General features: G+C 41.0%; 3 protein-coding genes and 1 long non-coding RNA gene across 5 annotated transcripts; 1 reads left to right on the forward strand and 3 right to left on the reverse strand.

The window, feature by feature from the left end:
- Positions 1 to 334: 334 nt before the first annotated feature.
- On the reverse strand, positions 335 to 3562 carry LOC146258819 (protein FAM3C-like). 2 transcript variants are annotated; one of them, XM_084672275.1, is made up of 10 exons: positions 3416 to 3562; positions 3282 to 3311; positions 3044 to 3121; positions 2816 to 2875; positions 2382 to 2490; positions 2189 to 2247; positions 1890 to 1940; positions 1503 to 1587; positions 962 to 1082; positions 335 to 626 (listed from the first exon to the last, which is right to left on the reverse strand). In XM_084672275.1, exons 1-10 carry the CDS (start codon positions 3480 to 3482, stop codon positions 537 to 539), a joined length of 750 nt encoding a protein of 249 aa, XP_084528401.1. In that variant the 5' UTR covers positions 3483 to 3562; the 3' UTR covers positions 335 to 536. The 2 variants fall into 2 exon arrangements, with proteins under 2 accessions (XP_084528401.1, XP_084528402.1); XM_084672276.1 differs by having other exon boundaries at positions 3393 to 3558.
- A 329-nt stretch (positions 3563 to 3891) lies between these two features.
- On the reverse strand, positions 3892 to 11147 carry LOC146258820 (uncharacterized). Its single transcript, XM_084672263.1, is given in 14 exon segments — positions 3892 to 6266; positions 6269 to 6487; positions 6641 to 6728; positions 6845 to 6938; positions 7185 to 7485; positions 7596 to 7683; positions 7783 to 7876; positions 8131 to 8437; positions 8547 to 8634; positions 8897 to 8990; positions 9131 to 9482; positions 9651 to 9738; positions 9839 to 9932; positions 10847 to 11147. Coding segments are annotated over 14 exon segments (2358 nt in total). The 5' UTR covers positions 10908 to 11147; the 3' UTR covers positions 3892 to 5876.
- Positions 11148 to 11286: 139 nt separating this feature from the next.
- Positions 11287 to 12873, forward strand: LOC146258821 (uncharacterized). The gene is made up of 2 exons (XR_014729727.1): positions 11287 to 12055; positions 12267 to 12873. It is a non-coding gene; the product is annotated as an uncharacterized LOC146258821 (long non-coding RNA).
- On the reverse strand, positions 12865 to 15765 carry LOC146258822 (uncharacterized). The gene is made up of 4 exons (XM_084672271.1): positions 15392 to 15765; positions 15146 to 15239; positions 14830 to 14917; positions 12865 to 14594 (listed from the first exon to the last, which is right to left on the reverse strand). The coding sequence occupies exons 1-4, from the start codon at positions 15438 to 15440 to the stop codon at positions 13680 to 13682; spliced, it is 1146 nt and encodes a 381-aa protein (XP_084528397.1). The 5' UTR covers positions 15441 to 15765; the 3' UTR covers positions 12865 to 13679.
- Positions 15766 to 16924: the final 1159 nt, after the last annotated feature.

The raw sequence follows: 16924 nt of genomic DNA on the forward strand, positions 1-16924 counted from the left end.
AAACAGGCTCTGCTGCTACCCTCAGGCAAACCTTACTGGAGTTTCCGGAGGACCAGAACCAACAGGTTTTGGGTGTCAAAACCACAAACATTCCTGTTTCTCAGCCAGTCACTCAACCCCTTAGAGTTATTTTAAATGTAGGCTATACAATAAACCCCTATTTGCACCACTCACCTTTTGTACTCATGTTTATTCAATTTTATGTGCCAAAGGTTTCTCATATGAGTGTATATTTTCATCAATACAGTACACTGATTACATTAAGGTTGCAGTTGTATTTATATCTACTATTCTGACTGCACAAAAAGGTAAGCCATTAAGTCAAACATCCATATTTGAATTCTTACGACAGACTTAAACTGCATTTTATTTACAGACATTTCAAATCAAGAGAAATGAGTCTCACAGTTTCTACATACGTGAGACAGTGAGTGGGGCTTAACATCCAAAAGCTGATGTTTCTATTTCTGCAATGAGTAATGATTGAGGAATCACAGAATGTTTTCTGTATTTGTCATGAAAGAACTATCTGAAAGTCATTCCATATATTTTGGAATGCATCCATCCAGTTCAATCATCTCTGGCCAGCCGTCATATTTGTTTGTTCCTGGTGTATTTATATTGATCTGGAAAACAAATTATATCCAAGTCAGTTTCAGGAATAAGCTACATTAAAACTCAAAACTAAAACAAAAGGGCATATCTGGGAAAAATATATGTATAATCCTGTTTAATTAATCACTTAAATTGTGTGGTGAATTGCATTAAAAACATGCACATCATAAAGAATTGTTGTCAAATCTGTGTGGAAAGTGCTTGTATTACCATTAATAACTATTTTAGGAGTAAGGGGCCCAGTAGAATACTTGAATTCCTTGTTGCACCTGATTGCTATTGACACATATCTGGTTATACTATTAAGAGGCTCTGTACATTATTAATATGTGCAGTCTATTACTACCTTCTCCATGTGGCTGGTTATTCCTTTTCCTCCTACAAAGATCCAGTTATCTCTGAAGCCAATTGAATTGATGGCAGAGCTGCCAAGATCTGCAATCAACTTTCGGGCCTCACTGTTAAGTCTGTGAATCAATTCAGCTGGTCAGTATTTTTTACACAGCCTTATGTCCCCACCACTATCCTATCATTAACATGGATATGGAGATTTATAAACAGGACTGTCACGGTGAGTTACAGAAGGTGGACCCAAACGCAGAAACACAGGCAGGATCATACAAGCCCAAACTATTCTACAAAAAGAATCACGAGGAACACAAGGAACTACTCACACATACAATGACAAGGAGATGACAAAGAGTAACTATGGAAGGAACCCTAATTACACACAATGACTAGGCCAGACCCAGGTGAAACCAACAACAACAAACTGAAAACCTAACACTTAACAAGACACAAGCAAGTAATCGCGCAGACACGGAGGATACTGGAAAAACACTGTACAGACAAATTATGCTATAAAAACTGGTTAAACGTTTTATTACTTGGTTGCTGGTTCATCAAATGATGCAATCAACACCACAGATCCTTTCTCAATGGTCTGTATAAACTTGATCAAAGGCTCAATTTCTGCAAAAGAAGAAACAGTTAACCTTTTCAAGCGATCAGCTCCTTGCTGCATCAATTTTTAATAATAAACATTTTCAATGGACAATATGGTCTTCATGTTTCCAGAATGAAAACATGACCTTTTGATATTGTTATTAAAAGATGTACAACTGTCTTTAATAGTATATGTATTGACAGACCTATTGTAGGCTACAACTAAAAGAGCATCCCAGGTTTAACTCATATCATGTTGGTCAGAATTAGTTTGAACATCCCAGGTCACCTCATCCAGCAAAGTTGTCTGGGGGCATGAATATCCTTACCGCCACCATACATGTCAAAGTTTCCAGTGTCTTGTACTTGTCCTGTTTTTCCTGTTTGAGGAACAGGGTTCATAAAAAATATGAAGAGACACTAACATAATATCTAAAACACGATTACAAAAAATCCTGGAAGAAATAGCTGATTGCTAATGTTTTATACAGTATGTCAGACTAACAGGTTTTGTGCACTTTCACTTGGTTTCTGACTTCACTTTTACTAAATACTCAAGTGACGAATAAATGTGGATATTTTACCATGATGTGTGAAATGAATGTTTAATTGAGTTGTAATACTTTACCGTTTACAACAGCAATGTTAATTCCTACACCAGCATTTTTGTTAAGATTTCCAAGAATCCTGTAATACATGAAAAGTATGGTCTTTCGATCATGTTCATGTCCATGAACATAATATTTCCTGACTTTTCATGGTCATTAAAGACAACCTCCTACTTTGAAGTACACCACTACATATGTCAATGTGTTACTCACAGTTGGTTCTGTAGGCAGATTTTGGGTTGAACCACACTGGCTGCTCCACTGGAGATGTAAAAACTAAACTGCTCATCAGGGCACAACTTCAGCTTGCCACATGGATCTACTGTGGGATTTTAGACATGTTAATCAACATATATACATATATATATATATATATACATATATATACATATATATACATATATATACACATATATATATATATATATACGCATACATATATATATATATATATATATATATATACGCATACACATATATATATATATATATATATATATATACGCATACACATATATATATATATATATATATATATATATATATACGCATACACATACATACATATATATATATATATATATATATATATATATATATATATATATATATATATATATATGCTCGTTATGCTTATTAGTACTTACTTTTCACTTTTGTCACTGTGTTTAACTGTGGAACAGGCAACTCCCAAGGAAAGAATATGCCTGTACACATAAAATATCATTACATACAGTTCTACTGTTAGCCTGCTTTACACAATAAATCAAGAACCATTTTTGACAATACATCATTGACAACTAGACTTAGCATTTAATTAATTTTCCTTCACATAGGCGTAATTCAGATTCGGGTAAGTCTGGCACGAACATTACCTTTCACGTTGAAGTCAGGCGCGTTCAGTACAAATGCAGCGATGACAAAGACAGCAAACCATAAAATGCATAGACCCCCTGTAATATAATAAAAATAACCCGTGTAGTTAATATTGGTGTTGTTGGAGTTTGGAGCAATTTCTCGTGTCTTCTCTAAGCTAACAAAATAAAAAAATAAATATGCAAGTTGAAACTCAGTGAATCCATTAGGAACAAACAAGTTTGTGAAACAACTTACGTTTAACTGCAGAACTTGTTCGCATTCGACCTTTAAGAAAATACGTTATAGTTAGGCCTAAGTATTCACTTTGACTTAATATTGAGAAAGAGAAATATAGGCTAGACTTACCCATGTTGATGCTTGACACGTACGTTTTAACTTACTCCACCTGTTCGAAGGAAGTTCTCGGCTACTGCTTGATTCACTTTTAAGTGACATTCAGTTGTGTGTACTTGGCTTACTTCAAGAGCCCTCAGCAAATGTTTGATCAGTAGTCAGTTGAAGGGATGAACGCCCATTTCTGCCACATGAGAAACAATAAAATAATTTGCGAAATGTTTTGCAAGGCAGGAAGCAAAAGTAACGACACAATGCCACCTGCTCCACCTCCAATCTCAGTGAGGAATAGGCGGAGATCATTGGTCACATAGTATTCCTGTTAGAATTATCCCGGGGAGTGGTTAGAAAAGAAACAATAAAAAAATCCGAAAGGCCGAAAGTCCTTTGTCTGTAGGCTATTTCAACAGTGTTATAGTGAAATACCACTGGCATTCCTTAATATATGTTGTTACATGAATTAACAAGTATATAACAGAGTTAGTAAACTATTAAACTAATAAGAGTCCACCACACATATTAAATGTCTGACATGTTTATCCACTGTTTAGAAGAACAGTATTTTATAGAAACAATGAACAGATAACGGTCCATTTATTGTAGACTGCACACATTTCTTGATGAGTGTCTTTTCTTGAAAAAATATTCTGTCACAATTCACATAAGCATGAGCTTTGGTCATATCTTGACTTGATGTTTCAAAAAGGTATTTTTTGAGCAGCCATTTAGAAGTACATAAACATACAAAGGAGATAACCATGAATTCCACAGTTTACACAATTCTAACCAATGACTGCTACAAAATTGATTTGATATATGAGAATGCAGTAGCCTGAAATTCCATAGCCCACCATTAGTAAATGCGCAGTAGTCTGGAACCTCTCAGTTTATCATTTCCAAGGAACTTTATCAACGGGCCCAAACCAAAACCAGTACAACCAAACGTCATCTTAGTCGATTACGAAAATGCATGAACAGCGCTCCTCTGTTTAGTCGCCGTGTTAATTCCGAACGGGACACTGGCCACAGCTAACTGCAACAGCAAATAAACCATGACCTTGCAGATCGGTCTGGTCCCAGGCTAAGAATAGGCCTAGAGTAAAATGATAAAAGATACAAACTACTTTTTTAAGGCTTTAAGATGTTTGCAAGAAAACAACTTGACGGGCAATTCCCGTGTCTTTGAAAACAAGTTCACAATATATAAACTACAGATTAAAATGTTTTAACGAATGTGTGTGATCGATTGGGATAGACAATATGGTTCTGAACGCATTGTTCACCAATACAACAGCATCAGCACTTTCTAACTCAACTGTGAAACTGGTATGATTAAGTAAAAACATGCTGTATAAAGTTTTTTGTAAATAGGGTACTTTCACACCAAGCCGGTTTGGTCAGTTTCAATTGGACCATGGTACGTTCTCTGTTAGTCCAGTTCGTTTAGAGATGAGAACACGCATTCGAATTCTGGTGCAGATAAAACCATGGTCCCCCTAAAAAGACAGGACCGGTCCGGATCGAAGTGAACCATGGTTCGGTTCGCTTTAGGTGTGAACGTAGTCGGACTTAAGACTTAATATAACATCCTATTGTAAAAATCAAACCAAAATGTCGTGCATTGTGGGTTGAAGAAGGATGTTGACACATGTCAGACAGCCGCGCCGCTCATAAGCAGCATAATGACTCGAGGGAAAATATGGGGGAATTATAAAATGAAGGCTTTTCTGCAAATATGGGCTGATTATCATATTGCAGAGATGCTTGTGAAAACACATAAGAATAGCGAGGTATTTAAATTCTTCAGTGATACACTGAAAGAAAAGATAGCCTACTTGAGCGCACAGTGGATTCATGTCGGTTGAAAGTTTAAAAACTTAGGCAGTAATACGGGCGTGATGTTCTACGGCAGGGGTTCCCAATCCTGGTCCTCGGGCTTCCCTGCCCTGCATGTTTTAGATGTTTCCCTGCTCCAACACAACTGATTCAAATGAGTGGTCGTCATCGGAAATGTGGTTGCTCGGGGACGAACACAAATAATTCCCATGGTTTAATGACCTGGATATGATCCTGAGTACAAGACCAACCCCCAAAACTTGATCGTGCAACACCGAATCATAACAATTCAAGATAATATGGGGCTATCGCAATACGCTGCTGTTGCTCCATTGTTGTACATGACAATGTGATTGACAAAGTGATTTTCCTTCACAGCTATTATGTCCAATAGATAAACGACTAAAGAGATAAAACACTAACCGGACCTAATGAAAAATGCAACAAAGTAGCAAGTCATGACTGATTTGGACCAAGGAAACGGACTATAGGTGTGAAAGCACCCTTCTCCATACTTTTTTTATATTTCCACAATACTGTACATTAGCATATTCCATTGATTGACAACAACCCATCCTCTTCAGGTTGCCTGCTTGAGAAATCTGATGCTCCAATTCACAGTTTTATCGCCCCCCCCCCCCCCCAACAGGAAAGATGCATCTACATTCCCATCGCAGGGTTGATGTGTCCTGCATGCACTACTGTAACCGTGTTCATCATCATCGCCCTCTCACTTTCAAAAGCCTCTCTCTCTCTGCCTAGTGCCACTCTGTCGTGTTCGAACGCCAGTCTGTCTCTCTGGAGCGCCGCTCGCTCTCTCTCCAGCCACAGCCTCTCCGCCTGCACCACCGCCCTCTCCCGCTCCACGGCAGCCCTCTCCCGCTCCAGAATCTCCCACTCCCTCTCCAGAGCCGGCCCTTTGTTCACGGGCCCCACGGGGCCCCTCCCTAACCGCTCATCCCTGAGGGCTCTCTCGCATTCGGCAGAAGCTCTCTGGCATTCGTCGGCGGTGTGCTCGGCGTACATCTCCTGCTCAAAGTCAGATGCACTGGCTCGATTCTCCTGCTGGGGGGTGGTGGTGCAGGTGGCCGTGGCCTGGACACGCGGGGCGAGGGCGAGGGGTGCTGGTCATCCTCCTGTGTGATGGGGGTGAGGACAGGGGCGCAGGAGGACAAGCGGCCCTCCATGGCTTCGTTCATGAGGTGAAACCAGGGCCAGGAGGCAGCATTGTCTGCCATGCTCTCCATGCCTACCGGAGGGTACTTTAAGTCCTGGTTTCGGGGGGCAAGAAGGCATAATGCAGTTACGCCCCGTCCCACATTTCCCAGAAAAGTAGGTAAGCTAATAAAAAATGTGCATGCTACGTGCGTACACATACTTGTATTTGATTTGTTCCTCAAAGTAGGAAACATGGAAACCAGTACCTTATATCTTCTCTTTAAATTGTCCCACTTTTTGGACACCTGGTAAGTGGATACTTTTCCAAGGAGACCCAACTCCTTTAAAATGGCCCTGAAAAAAAATTAAAAAAAGAATACAAATCTAAAGTTTTGTGGATCGTTATATTAGTCTTTTCCTCGAAAAACAGGAAATATCTAGACTTTAAAGACGAGGAGATGCTGACTCACTTCCATGCGGCCTTGGCTGCATTTCGCCTCCCAGTGAACAGAACCTCATTTGCAGCACGCAGCTTGATCAGCTTCCTCGTGTCCTGTTCCGTCACTGTAAACAAAACCACAAGAAAGTTTAGGAAAATAGTCAAGTTAGTGACTGCTTCAACAGCACCATCAATTCACATATAGTATCAACCATGCCAAAACAATTTCACGGCTCAACGATTACATTCACCCTGGAACTTCCTTGGGATGTGAGCAGTTTGATCACATTTTCTTTCGAACACGTTCACGGCATTCAGATTGCTGTCATACAATAAAAAGAAAAATCCTCATGTCGAGGATAGCTACCCACTCTTGTAGGAGAAATCCGTGGGTGTTGTACACTCTTCACCGCTGGCGTCAATGTAAGTCACCGTTCCCTCCCCCTCTGTGTCGGCTGCCACCATGCTTTCCTCCAACTCTGAAACTCCGCCCCTCTCTGCAGGGGGTGGAGAGGACGCGTACATGTTGTCTTCCTCGCTCACCCACAACGGCGTTAGTTTTGGGGCCTTCCCCACCAGACGTCCCTCTAAGGCATCGTTCATCAGCTGGAACCAAGGCCAGGAGGCAGGGTTGGTCTGGTTCTCCATGCCCTGCGGTGGGTACTTCAAGTCCTGAAAGATGGCGAGATGGATAAATACAGAGTGGGACACGTTTTTTGGATCTTCCTAACCACATCAGATGCGCACACATAAATACAGAGTCATTATAAAGAGTATGTTACCTTGAATTTAGTCTTCAAGTTGTCCCATTTTTTGCCAACCTGGTCTGGGGTTAACTTTCCTGCAAGGCCCATCTCTTTTACAATGGCTCTACAGAAACAGTAGGGATTTGACAAGGCCGGTTATAAAGAGCAGACTGCTGCACTAGACCAAACTGGACCAAAACTTTAACAAAATGAGAGAACTCACCTCCAGGCAGGCTTGGCTGTGTTTCTCCGCCCAGTGAACAGAGCCTCGTTTGCAGCGCGTAGTTCTATCAACCTCCTTGTGTCTTCCTCTGTCACTGTCAAACAAGACAGGATCAACAGCAGATAAATAGGCATAGCTATTCTTAACTAGCTAGTGACATTATCTGGGGGCTTTGTATGAACAGAAGCAATTTTTTGAAGTCTGTATTTGTACAGCAAATCATGATCTGATTCAAAAGTGGGCAATACTCTTCTAGCCTGTCTGTTGTAATTGTAAAGGTACCATACAACAACAAAAACATGTCGGACTGAATATTTAGCAGCAACAAACAAGCAGAGAGCAGCTTACACTTATAGGAGAATTCTGTCATTTTGTGAAACTCCAAGGACGCTCCGTTCCTGTCCTCTGTTTCCACCAGCAGATCCATCTCCGACTCAGTCAGGAACTCTGACATTCCTCCCCTTCCCGGCGTTCGGCGAGCCCGCTTCCTGGCCGGGGGTGGTGAAGGCTCGCACTCGTCGTCTCCCTCCTCCACCATGGGCGCGAGGACGGGGGCGGAGCCAGCAAAGCGGCCCTCCATGGCGTCGTTCATGCGGTAGAACCAGGGCCAGGAGTTTGGGTTACTCTCGATGCCTCGAGCTGGAAATTTAAGCTCCTGCAAAAAGAAAAAACGTATCAGTCGGCATTTACTGTAGATGCTTTGACAGTATGTCTCAACACTGTTTTCCCTCCTTTACAACTGTTGAATATTTATAAAACCCTACCTTATATCTCCTCTTCAGGTTGTCCCACTTTTTAGCAAGCTGGTCTGTAGTCACCTTTCCTTGAAGTCCCAACTCATACAAAATTGCTCTAAAAGAAGTAAAAGATTGTAAGAGACAGATATTATACCACATTTGGGCCCAATATATTTGACACTTAAGAAAGAGCATGCTATTGCATCATATCAGTAGCCCTTACAATATATGAACAGAGGTTTATATGTAATCCTATGTGCATAACATACAGTGGTGTTTAACAGGTAGGTGCAAATACAAACAGAGATATAAACTTGAATTCCTGTCCATTATTAATCACTTGTAGTGCTGTATAATGGAAAATTGTCACTACTGACCTCCACGCAGGTTTGGCAGTATGCTTCCTGCCAGTGAAGAGAGCCTCGTTGACAGCACGCAACTTGATCATTCTTTCAGTCTCAGGCTCAGTCACTGTGTCATACACAATATCAGATAAATTACGAAATGGAACTGGAGGTAAAACATTGTCAAACACTGGAGATTCAGAGATGGGGGATATAATTGGCCATTAAAGGTTTTATTCTACAATACAGCTAAAAAAAGAAGCATACTTTTGTAGGTGCATTCTGACATCCTTCGCCACCCTATAGGGATGCCTTCAGTGGGAGTTCCAGCAGTCCGGCCTGTTCCACCACCCTCCACATTCTCAGTCCCACCGCTGTCTTCCATCTCTGTTTTTATCAGAAACTCCAAAATATCTGTATTTTCTTGGTTCTCGCTCTCCCTCCCTGACTCGTTGGGTAACGGGGAGGAAACTCCTGGGGTGTCGACACCGACTGACTCGGGCACCAGAGTCAAGTTGGCATTGAAAAGCCGCCCCTGCATGGCTTCGTTCATAAGGTGGAACCACGGCCACGAGTCCATTCCCCCTGGCTCCTGACCATTATGAGGGTGTTTCAAATCCTGAAATAGAAACATAACATCACTTTCACAACAACAACACATGCATATTCACACAGTTAGGTATGTTTAACACAAAATATTGTGCTTACACAAGGGCCCTCCAGTGGAAGATCACCTAATGTTTTAGCAGATGAAGCAGATTCCAACCAAACGAGACAAAGATTTTACCTTGTACTTTGTTCGAAGGTTGTCCCATTTTTTAGCAATCTGGTCAGCGGTGAGTTTACCTTGAAGACCCAATCCTCTCAAAATAGTACTGTAAAAACAGAAAAAGATGGTTGTAAGTGAGATACATAGAAAATAAACACACAGAATGTGAGTCATGTACTTTGGACAAAAACGTTCTGGTGACATACTTCCAGGCAATCTTTGCAGAATTCCTCTTTCCTGTAAACAGAGCATCATTGGAAGCCCGAAATTCGATCAACCTTTTGACGTCCTCCTCAGTCACTGTAATAAGCAAACACATGTTTATTTTTACGTTAAAGCTGCAATAGGTAACATTTAAATACATTCAAATATGAGAAACAGTGCCTCCAATTCTTGTCTGAACTTTGGCGCTTTCCACCAGCTCGAGCTTGATTGACAGTGGTTTCACAAAGTTATCCCTTATTTCTCACCGTGAGAAATATAAGGTGTTGTGTGAGAGCGTTAGAAATGGTTGAAATGCATGAGTCTCAGCCCTATACGTTGATACAGCAAACAAGCAAATCTAAGTACACCCACTAACACGCCCACAAGCGGCTAGCCATAGTTTAGAACTTTCAGTGGATACCAGACATAGTGGCCGTTGGCGGCGAACACGTGAATATGTATTTATCGCGAGATCCATGGCTCCATAACTTGCAGAACTCAAGCGTTGAAAAACGCATCTATATATTTATATTAATTACTTGCAAACCGCTTATCAAGACAACGTCACACGCGACACAGCACGTCCTTGGGTCCTGAGCAATATACCTGGCAAATATCGGCTTCATCAAGTGCCCGATTCGCGAGATAATAGAATCACAGACACACACACAGATATATACAGATTCCTGCCTTAAAAGCTACATTTAAAACAGGCCACGATACCCGAGGCAGTGTCACATTTACTACGTTGGGATCAGTGTTTTTGCTTACGATGTTATTACTCACTACCATTGGTTGACAAGCTAGAAAAACAACAGCTCTGCTGACTGCAAGCTAGCTGCTGGTAGCTTCTACTAGTAGCTAGCTACCAGATAGCCATTACGCGAACCAGCAAACCAACCCTCTGTTTTACATACATTGTATACTGGCATAGTAACGCAATAAGAACTAGTTAACTTAGTAACGAATTGCACATTGAAATCGAATGACGAACGAGTACCGTTACTCACTTTTATATGAGCCTTCCATTGCATTAGGCGTTGTGTCCATGGCTGACTCCATTTCGAACATGAATTCCGCAGGAGATGGACTTGTCCACTCCACTTCAGGAAGGAAGCGTGCTCGTGCACAACAGGATTTTCAGGCCGACAGTTGTATCCTGTATCCGCTACAGTTGTCAGTTTGTTATAACTTTACTTCTCCCTTAACAGGAAGTGTGTATTTGTTCATTTCCCTAAAGCGAAGGCAGATTTCTGGATACTCCCTAGCTCTCAAGTAGCAATGTAGCTTGCTAGCAACCCCCATTATTTGTTTTCGGTGAAGTATGATTGGTGTTCAGCATCCGGGGTATGAAGAGTGATGACACATGGACAAGATCCAAGGAATACGATTGGTTCATCGTTGCATATATAAATACAGTAACAAACATTACTACGCATTTATTTCCGCAATACAGTCAGAGGTGGTTTGCGCCAATTATATCCAACATTTGATGTGACTTTTGGTTTAAAATATATTTTACTTGTGGCAACTAGCTTCTCTTATCCTTTTCTACGAAACTACGTAACTGTCTTGTACAGTGACATCTCCGGCAATACGTCTGGATTTTTTTGTTTAACTTGTCGATATACCATTCTGTTTGCTCAAGCCTAGCGTTGCCAGGAATGTGTTTAAGTGCAATGGATTTTTGCAAAACGGGTGAAGAATTGAACTCTTCCTGTCGTCAGATTATAGCTAAAAGACGTGGACAGAGAAAACGAAAGATTCTGACGGTGTACGAAAAACTTCGAATACAGAAACGTCTGGCCACGAGAGCAATTTCAAGAAAATACAAACCGAGAAGTGGACATCGACGAAGAATTTCAGAGCGATGTGTTGCTGTTCCTAGTGTGGGAGTGGGCGTGCAGTACGTGCCAACTTCGCCTCTTGGAGCAATGGCCCCGGGAAACACAACACAATACTTAATGAACTTGGTGTACCAGGATTTTTGCGCTTCTGAAAGATTGACTGCAGTTCTACCAACAGGTTACTCGCCAATGGACATGCAGACGTCATTGGACAATGATGCATATGACTTGTCTTTGGACTTTCAACAAAGGGACTTTGAATCAATGCTTTGTCTCATAAGTGGATGTTGTGCTTGCTGACCCATCTCCCATAGCCCAATAATGTGGACGTAAACTGGCTTCACACAAACCTCGAGGCCTTTGGCTTGAAAGGTGTGAGGAAATTATACATCGTATTTTGGAAATAACCCAATACAGTAAAAGTTGTGTTCTGTGAATTGCATGAACTTAAAGCTTTCCATGCAAACACTTATGCTCATTCCAATCGTATCTGGTTTCAAAAGAGACCATGTTTCGTGTTCTTTAAATACACATTCTCTTCAGAGGACTTTGAATCATCTTGGTGATTTCTCCTGTCTCACAGCGGTGCTGCCACAGCCCTGCCGCTTGCCTCGATGCCCGGCCCTAACTTCCACGTCACTACCTGTCGCTACCAGGTAAACGTGTCACATCACGCCAGTAACAGGTATCATGGTGGCATTTCTTATTATTCCGGTGTTTTCTACTAAAGAGGGTATCAAATGTTTAGACAAGAAGCACTGGTGTGATGCGACCGTGTCCTCTAAATTGTCTCAAGTATCTCTCTCAGGCACTGCTGTCCACGACCAACGAGAAGCACAGCAACCAGCTGTTATCTCATGTCAGTCATTGCCTAACAGACTCTTAAAAGGTCATTGGTGTTGAGTCGACATGTCCCAATGTAGAGTTTTAGTGACCTGTTTGCTTGTGCAGGTTTTTTCAGAGCCCTGGACTGGACATGAGCCTGGCCAATAAACCTGTAAGTGGTGTGATCAACTCCACAATGTGCTTTGGTTTGCAGGTAACTGATTAAAGTTGCCTTTTTGACTTCTGATTTGCTGTGTTTTGATATGGATCATGTTTACTATGAGAACATAAAGGACTATATAAACAAATTGCAGATGGGAAACTGTGTGGCGTAAATGTACGGTAAATAAATTGACTAAAGTATGTACTTGTTTAATTTGTCATTTAAAACCTAACTACATTATACAGTAGCCATGAAGAAAACTGACATGAAAAATAAGGTACTTCTTCAATCTGGGGGAAGGACCTGACAGACAAGCTGGGAAGCACCTAAAGTGACACAGGACATTGGTATCTATGAAATTAAACTCAAAGGTGGGATTTAATACCAGAAAGGAATGACTAGTTGACCCAACCAGTCATACAATATTTGACATATTCTGAATCTTAGGACTATAGGAAACATTGTCATCATTGTGTCTACATTGTCAAAAACGATTATCTAATTAAACATTTGTGTTTTTTACATTTTATACCAAAAGTGTATAATCAGATATAAAACTAGAGGACAGAGGCTGTATGGAATCCTGTAGTTGTTTATTATGTCAAGGTCTGTATGAAACCTTTATTCAGATGGTTCCTCTTTAGTAACGTTTGGAGTAAAATAATGAAACGTATCTGAGGAGCAGTGGAAGAGTGCATAACATTACAGAAATAGCTACACAACTATTTTAATAACAATACTGCGCAGATATAGCACAACAAGGCATTGCCCAAAGCACCAGCAATTGAGACACATTCTAGACAGGAAAATTGAATGTCAAAGCAAAGTTTTCTTTGATATAGAGATGCACATAGCAGTTGGAATAAATATTTGAAACTGAGTTGTTGAAAGGTTAAAGGGAGGCTTTTATCCTTTAGTGGCATAAAAAATGTTTTCATGATATATGGTCACCTACAGTTACATTGTTGTCTTTTGTGTTTTTTGGAGTCACAAGTTATGACTCATAACTCAAAGCTTGTCAATAAGTTTCTCAAATAACAAAAACATTCTTTCTCTCCTCTCAAACCTGGCCGAGTCCATCTCGCATTCAGTGGAGTCATTGCTGTGAGCGATCCTGCTTTGCATGAAGGACTCCCGTTCTCTTACCAGTTCTGCCCTTTCCCTCTCGATTAAAGCCTTATCCCTGTCCAGGACAGCTCGGTCTCTGTCCAGCACTGCCCGCTCCCGGTCTATAGACGCCCTGTCGTTCTCCAACGTTGCTCTGCCACGCTCGATAGTCTCCCTCTCACTGCGCAACACCTCCCTCTCTCTCTCCATCAACAGCCTGTCCCGGTCAAAGTCTGCCTGCTCCCTCTCCAGAACCTCCCTCTCTTTCTCCAACTCGGCTATCTGTCGCTCCAATTCGACCATCTCCCTGTCAATGTTTCTGCTGGCATTGACCATGACAGGCCGTTCATTGTTAACCACCTCGTGTTTGTGTTCAATGCTCTCCACTGCTACCTCACTGTCAGACACACTAATTGCATACTCTGTTTCCTCAGTTTCAGTCTCAACGGCCTTATCTGTTGACACTTCTCTTTGCAAAGCCATTTCACACTCGGCGGAGGCCCTTCGAATCTCAGTAGCCACATTGTTGTAAGAAGTGCTTCTGTCCCCTTTCGTGTTCTCTGCCTCACAACCCACCCCAAGTTGAGCCTTGGCCCAAAATTCGAAAATGTTGACTCCTTCTTCTGGCTTCAGACATATTCTTTTAATGGGTACAGTTGGAGATCCAGTCTCCTCCTCCATGTCGAACAGTGAAGGGTTCAGTATTTGGGCCGTCCCAGCTAGCTGGCCCGTCATGGCTTGATCCATGAGATGAAACCAGCGCCAGGAGTTTGGGTTGACCTTGGTGTCCATACCAATAGGAGGGTTTTTGAAATCCTAAATAAACATAAGTTGGCAAAGCAGATAGATTACTATATTACTTTATTTTTTCACTGAAAATCACATACCTTATTGCAGTTCCTTGTTTTTTAAAGACTTGGAAAATGTATGTGATTACACACTGAATTGATTTGACCATCTGAATAGTCATCCAGAAAGTCCACGAGTAATTTTCCATACTTAAAACCAAGGTAAAAGAAGCCAGAGGCTACTGTCTTCCATATTAAACTACCTTATATTTCATCTTCATATTTTCCCATTTCTTCTTCAACTGCAAAGCTGTGATTCTTCCTTGGAGGCCCAACTCCTTCAACATGGCTCTGAATGAAAAAGTAAAATCAATGTGTTTTCTTTTAACTGTCTAAATGCATGTATTTATTAATTTGTATATAGAAGTGGCATTTTGTCATCAAACAAAAGGTAAAACGATTAATGTGGTTGCAAAGATAAAACTCGAAAACTGTGGGGATGATAAACAAACATTAAAGAACTTCCCGTGAGTAGCCTACAATGTTCCCACAAAAGCAGCATCATAAATGAAATCTAACCTCCAAGCAGGCATCGCTGAATTTCTTTTACCCGTGAAAATTGCATCATTTGTCGCACGCAACTTTATTAATCCCGTAATGTCATTCTCCGTCACTAAAAGGAATAAATACAATTATACGGAATCATTAGAAAACTACAGCAATAAACTATTGATATATTTTAACGCAACAACAGTTTTTCCACATTTTATTTTATAATGATAAATGACGACTATATCGGCAGCAATATTCTTAGTGAGAACTTACTTTTGTAATTGCATTCAATACCAATCGTTCTTGGATCCATAGGTTCCATCCTTCACATGAACATACAAACAAGGGTACTAAAATGAAGGGTGCTAGCAGTACACACTAGCTAGATGTCCATACCACGGTGAGAGCAAATATGGCGGCGGCGACAGCAGCCTGTTCTTCCCCTCATGCAAACTACATAACTACCCAAAACCCGTTCATCACATTCAATGGAGACGATTCTGATGTATCAAATTGTCACGACGTATGAAAAACAACGGTGGTTAATGTCATTAAACCGCGAGGCACTTTTCCTGCTTTGAAACAGAACAAGTATCGTACTTGGTAGTAGTTAGGGCACGTGTGAAATTACGGTGTTCTCGTGAAGGCTGTGTGTAGCGAAGGCAGCGTCAGGGAATGGGCGTATTTGATTGGAGTGTTTTTTGTACAATTTTTATGTAGGCTACTTCACCAAAAAATGCACCAGATCTACCTGTTGAAGGTTAGCTCCAGAGCCATTGCTCTATTGGTAGGAGGTGTAGGCAACTCAGGGGGACCTAGATTACACAGATACATTGATTACAGTTTAGGAATAGTATTTTGGAAGCATGTCGAGGAAAAAGATAAATCAATATTAAAACACATTATTTTAAGTTGAATTGGAAGGGCGTATGTTTACAGTACACAGTTTTATCACTATATCATATTATTTTATTGTGCGTGATTCTAAGAGTCTACTATGTGGCATGAAGGAGGTTGCAATTGGAAACGTTGTTGGAACAATAAAGGACAGGGGAAAATGCCAGAGTCCTGATAACTCGACTGGATTTTATGGGCTAAGGCAAAGGTAATTCTGTGTACACTCACAGAATGCCCAAATTGGAAAAGTTGCTTTTAAACGTTGTGATGTGTCATGACCACTAGATGGCAGCGCAATCTGAGTTTTGAACAAAACTGCAGAGTGCACATGCACTCAACAAAGGAAAAACTATGAACATAATTTCTAGATTTACTCTGCAATAATAGTGGATTTCCCCAAATAGCTACTTTCCCAAGTAAAAAAAAAAAACTATTTCAGATGTGTGAAAAGAGTTGATGCGAAGCATTGCGCACGCGCAGATCGGTAAAAGTCTGACCACTAACTGCAACTGCGCAGTGCATAACAACATGAGCGCGAACACACAAGCAATCCGTTGTATTCCATGATTTTTAGAAGCAGGTAGACAAACCTCTTATTTTACAAACAACAACTTGAATAGTAAAAATGTAAATGGAGATGCAGTGGTATGCGTTTGGTTTCAATGGATTTAATCAAATAATGTCCAAAGAGGAGTGTGCTGGAGAAAGGAGCGACAACGTCAAAGTTACAGTCCCTACAAAAATCCGATGCTGCAAGTCCCAAGGGAAACCTGTGACAAACAACGAACAGACCTATGTGGGGACAAATACAAGACGAATCAGAGCGAGTTGGAGTCGCCGAGCGACACTACATGATGCTGAGGGTAGGATAATCCATTAGTCGCCACTTCTCACAGTTTTAATTACGAA

Source organism: Hypomesus nipponensis, chromosome 14 (genome assembly GCF_054491055.1).
Source record: "Hypomesus nipponensis isolate SF chromosome 14, ASM5449105v1, whole genome shotgun sequence".
Classification (NCBI taxonomy): domain Eukaryota; kingdom Metazoa; phylum Chordata; class Actinopteri; order Osmeriformes; family Osmeridae; genus Hypomesus; species Hypomesus nipponensis.

Excerpts from the sequence above, each read along its gene's own strand:
- LOC146258819 (XM_084672275.1), bottom strand. The coding sequence starts at position 3,482 with ATGTCACTTAAAAGTGAATCAAGCAGTAGCCGAGAACTTCCTTCGAAC. Across the intron at positions 2,876-3,043 it reads GCCTGACTTCAACGTGAAAG|GCATATTCTTTCCTTGGGAG; the intron begins GTAATGTTCGTG and ends TTATGTGTACAG. Across the intron at positions 1,083-1,502 it reads TTTGATGAACCAGCAACCAA|ACTTAACAGTGAGGCCCGAA; the intron begins GTAATAAAACGT and ends ATTGATTCACAG.
- LOC146258822 (XM_084672271.1), bottom strand. The coding sequence starts at position 15,440 with ATGGAACCTATGGATCCAAGAACGATTGGTATTGAATGCAATTACAAA. Across the intron at positions 15,240-15,391 it reads TATTGAATGCAATTACAAAA|TGACGGAGAATGACATTACG; the intron begins GTAAGTTCTCAC and ends TATTCCTTTTAG. Across the intron at positions 14,595-14,829 it reads ATATGAAGATGAAATATAAG|GATTTCAAAAACCCTCCTAT; the intron begins GTAGTTTAATAT and ends ATGTTTATTTAG.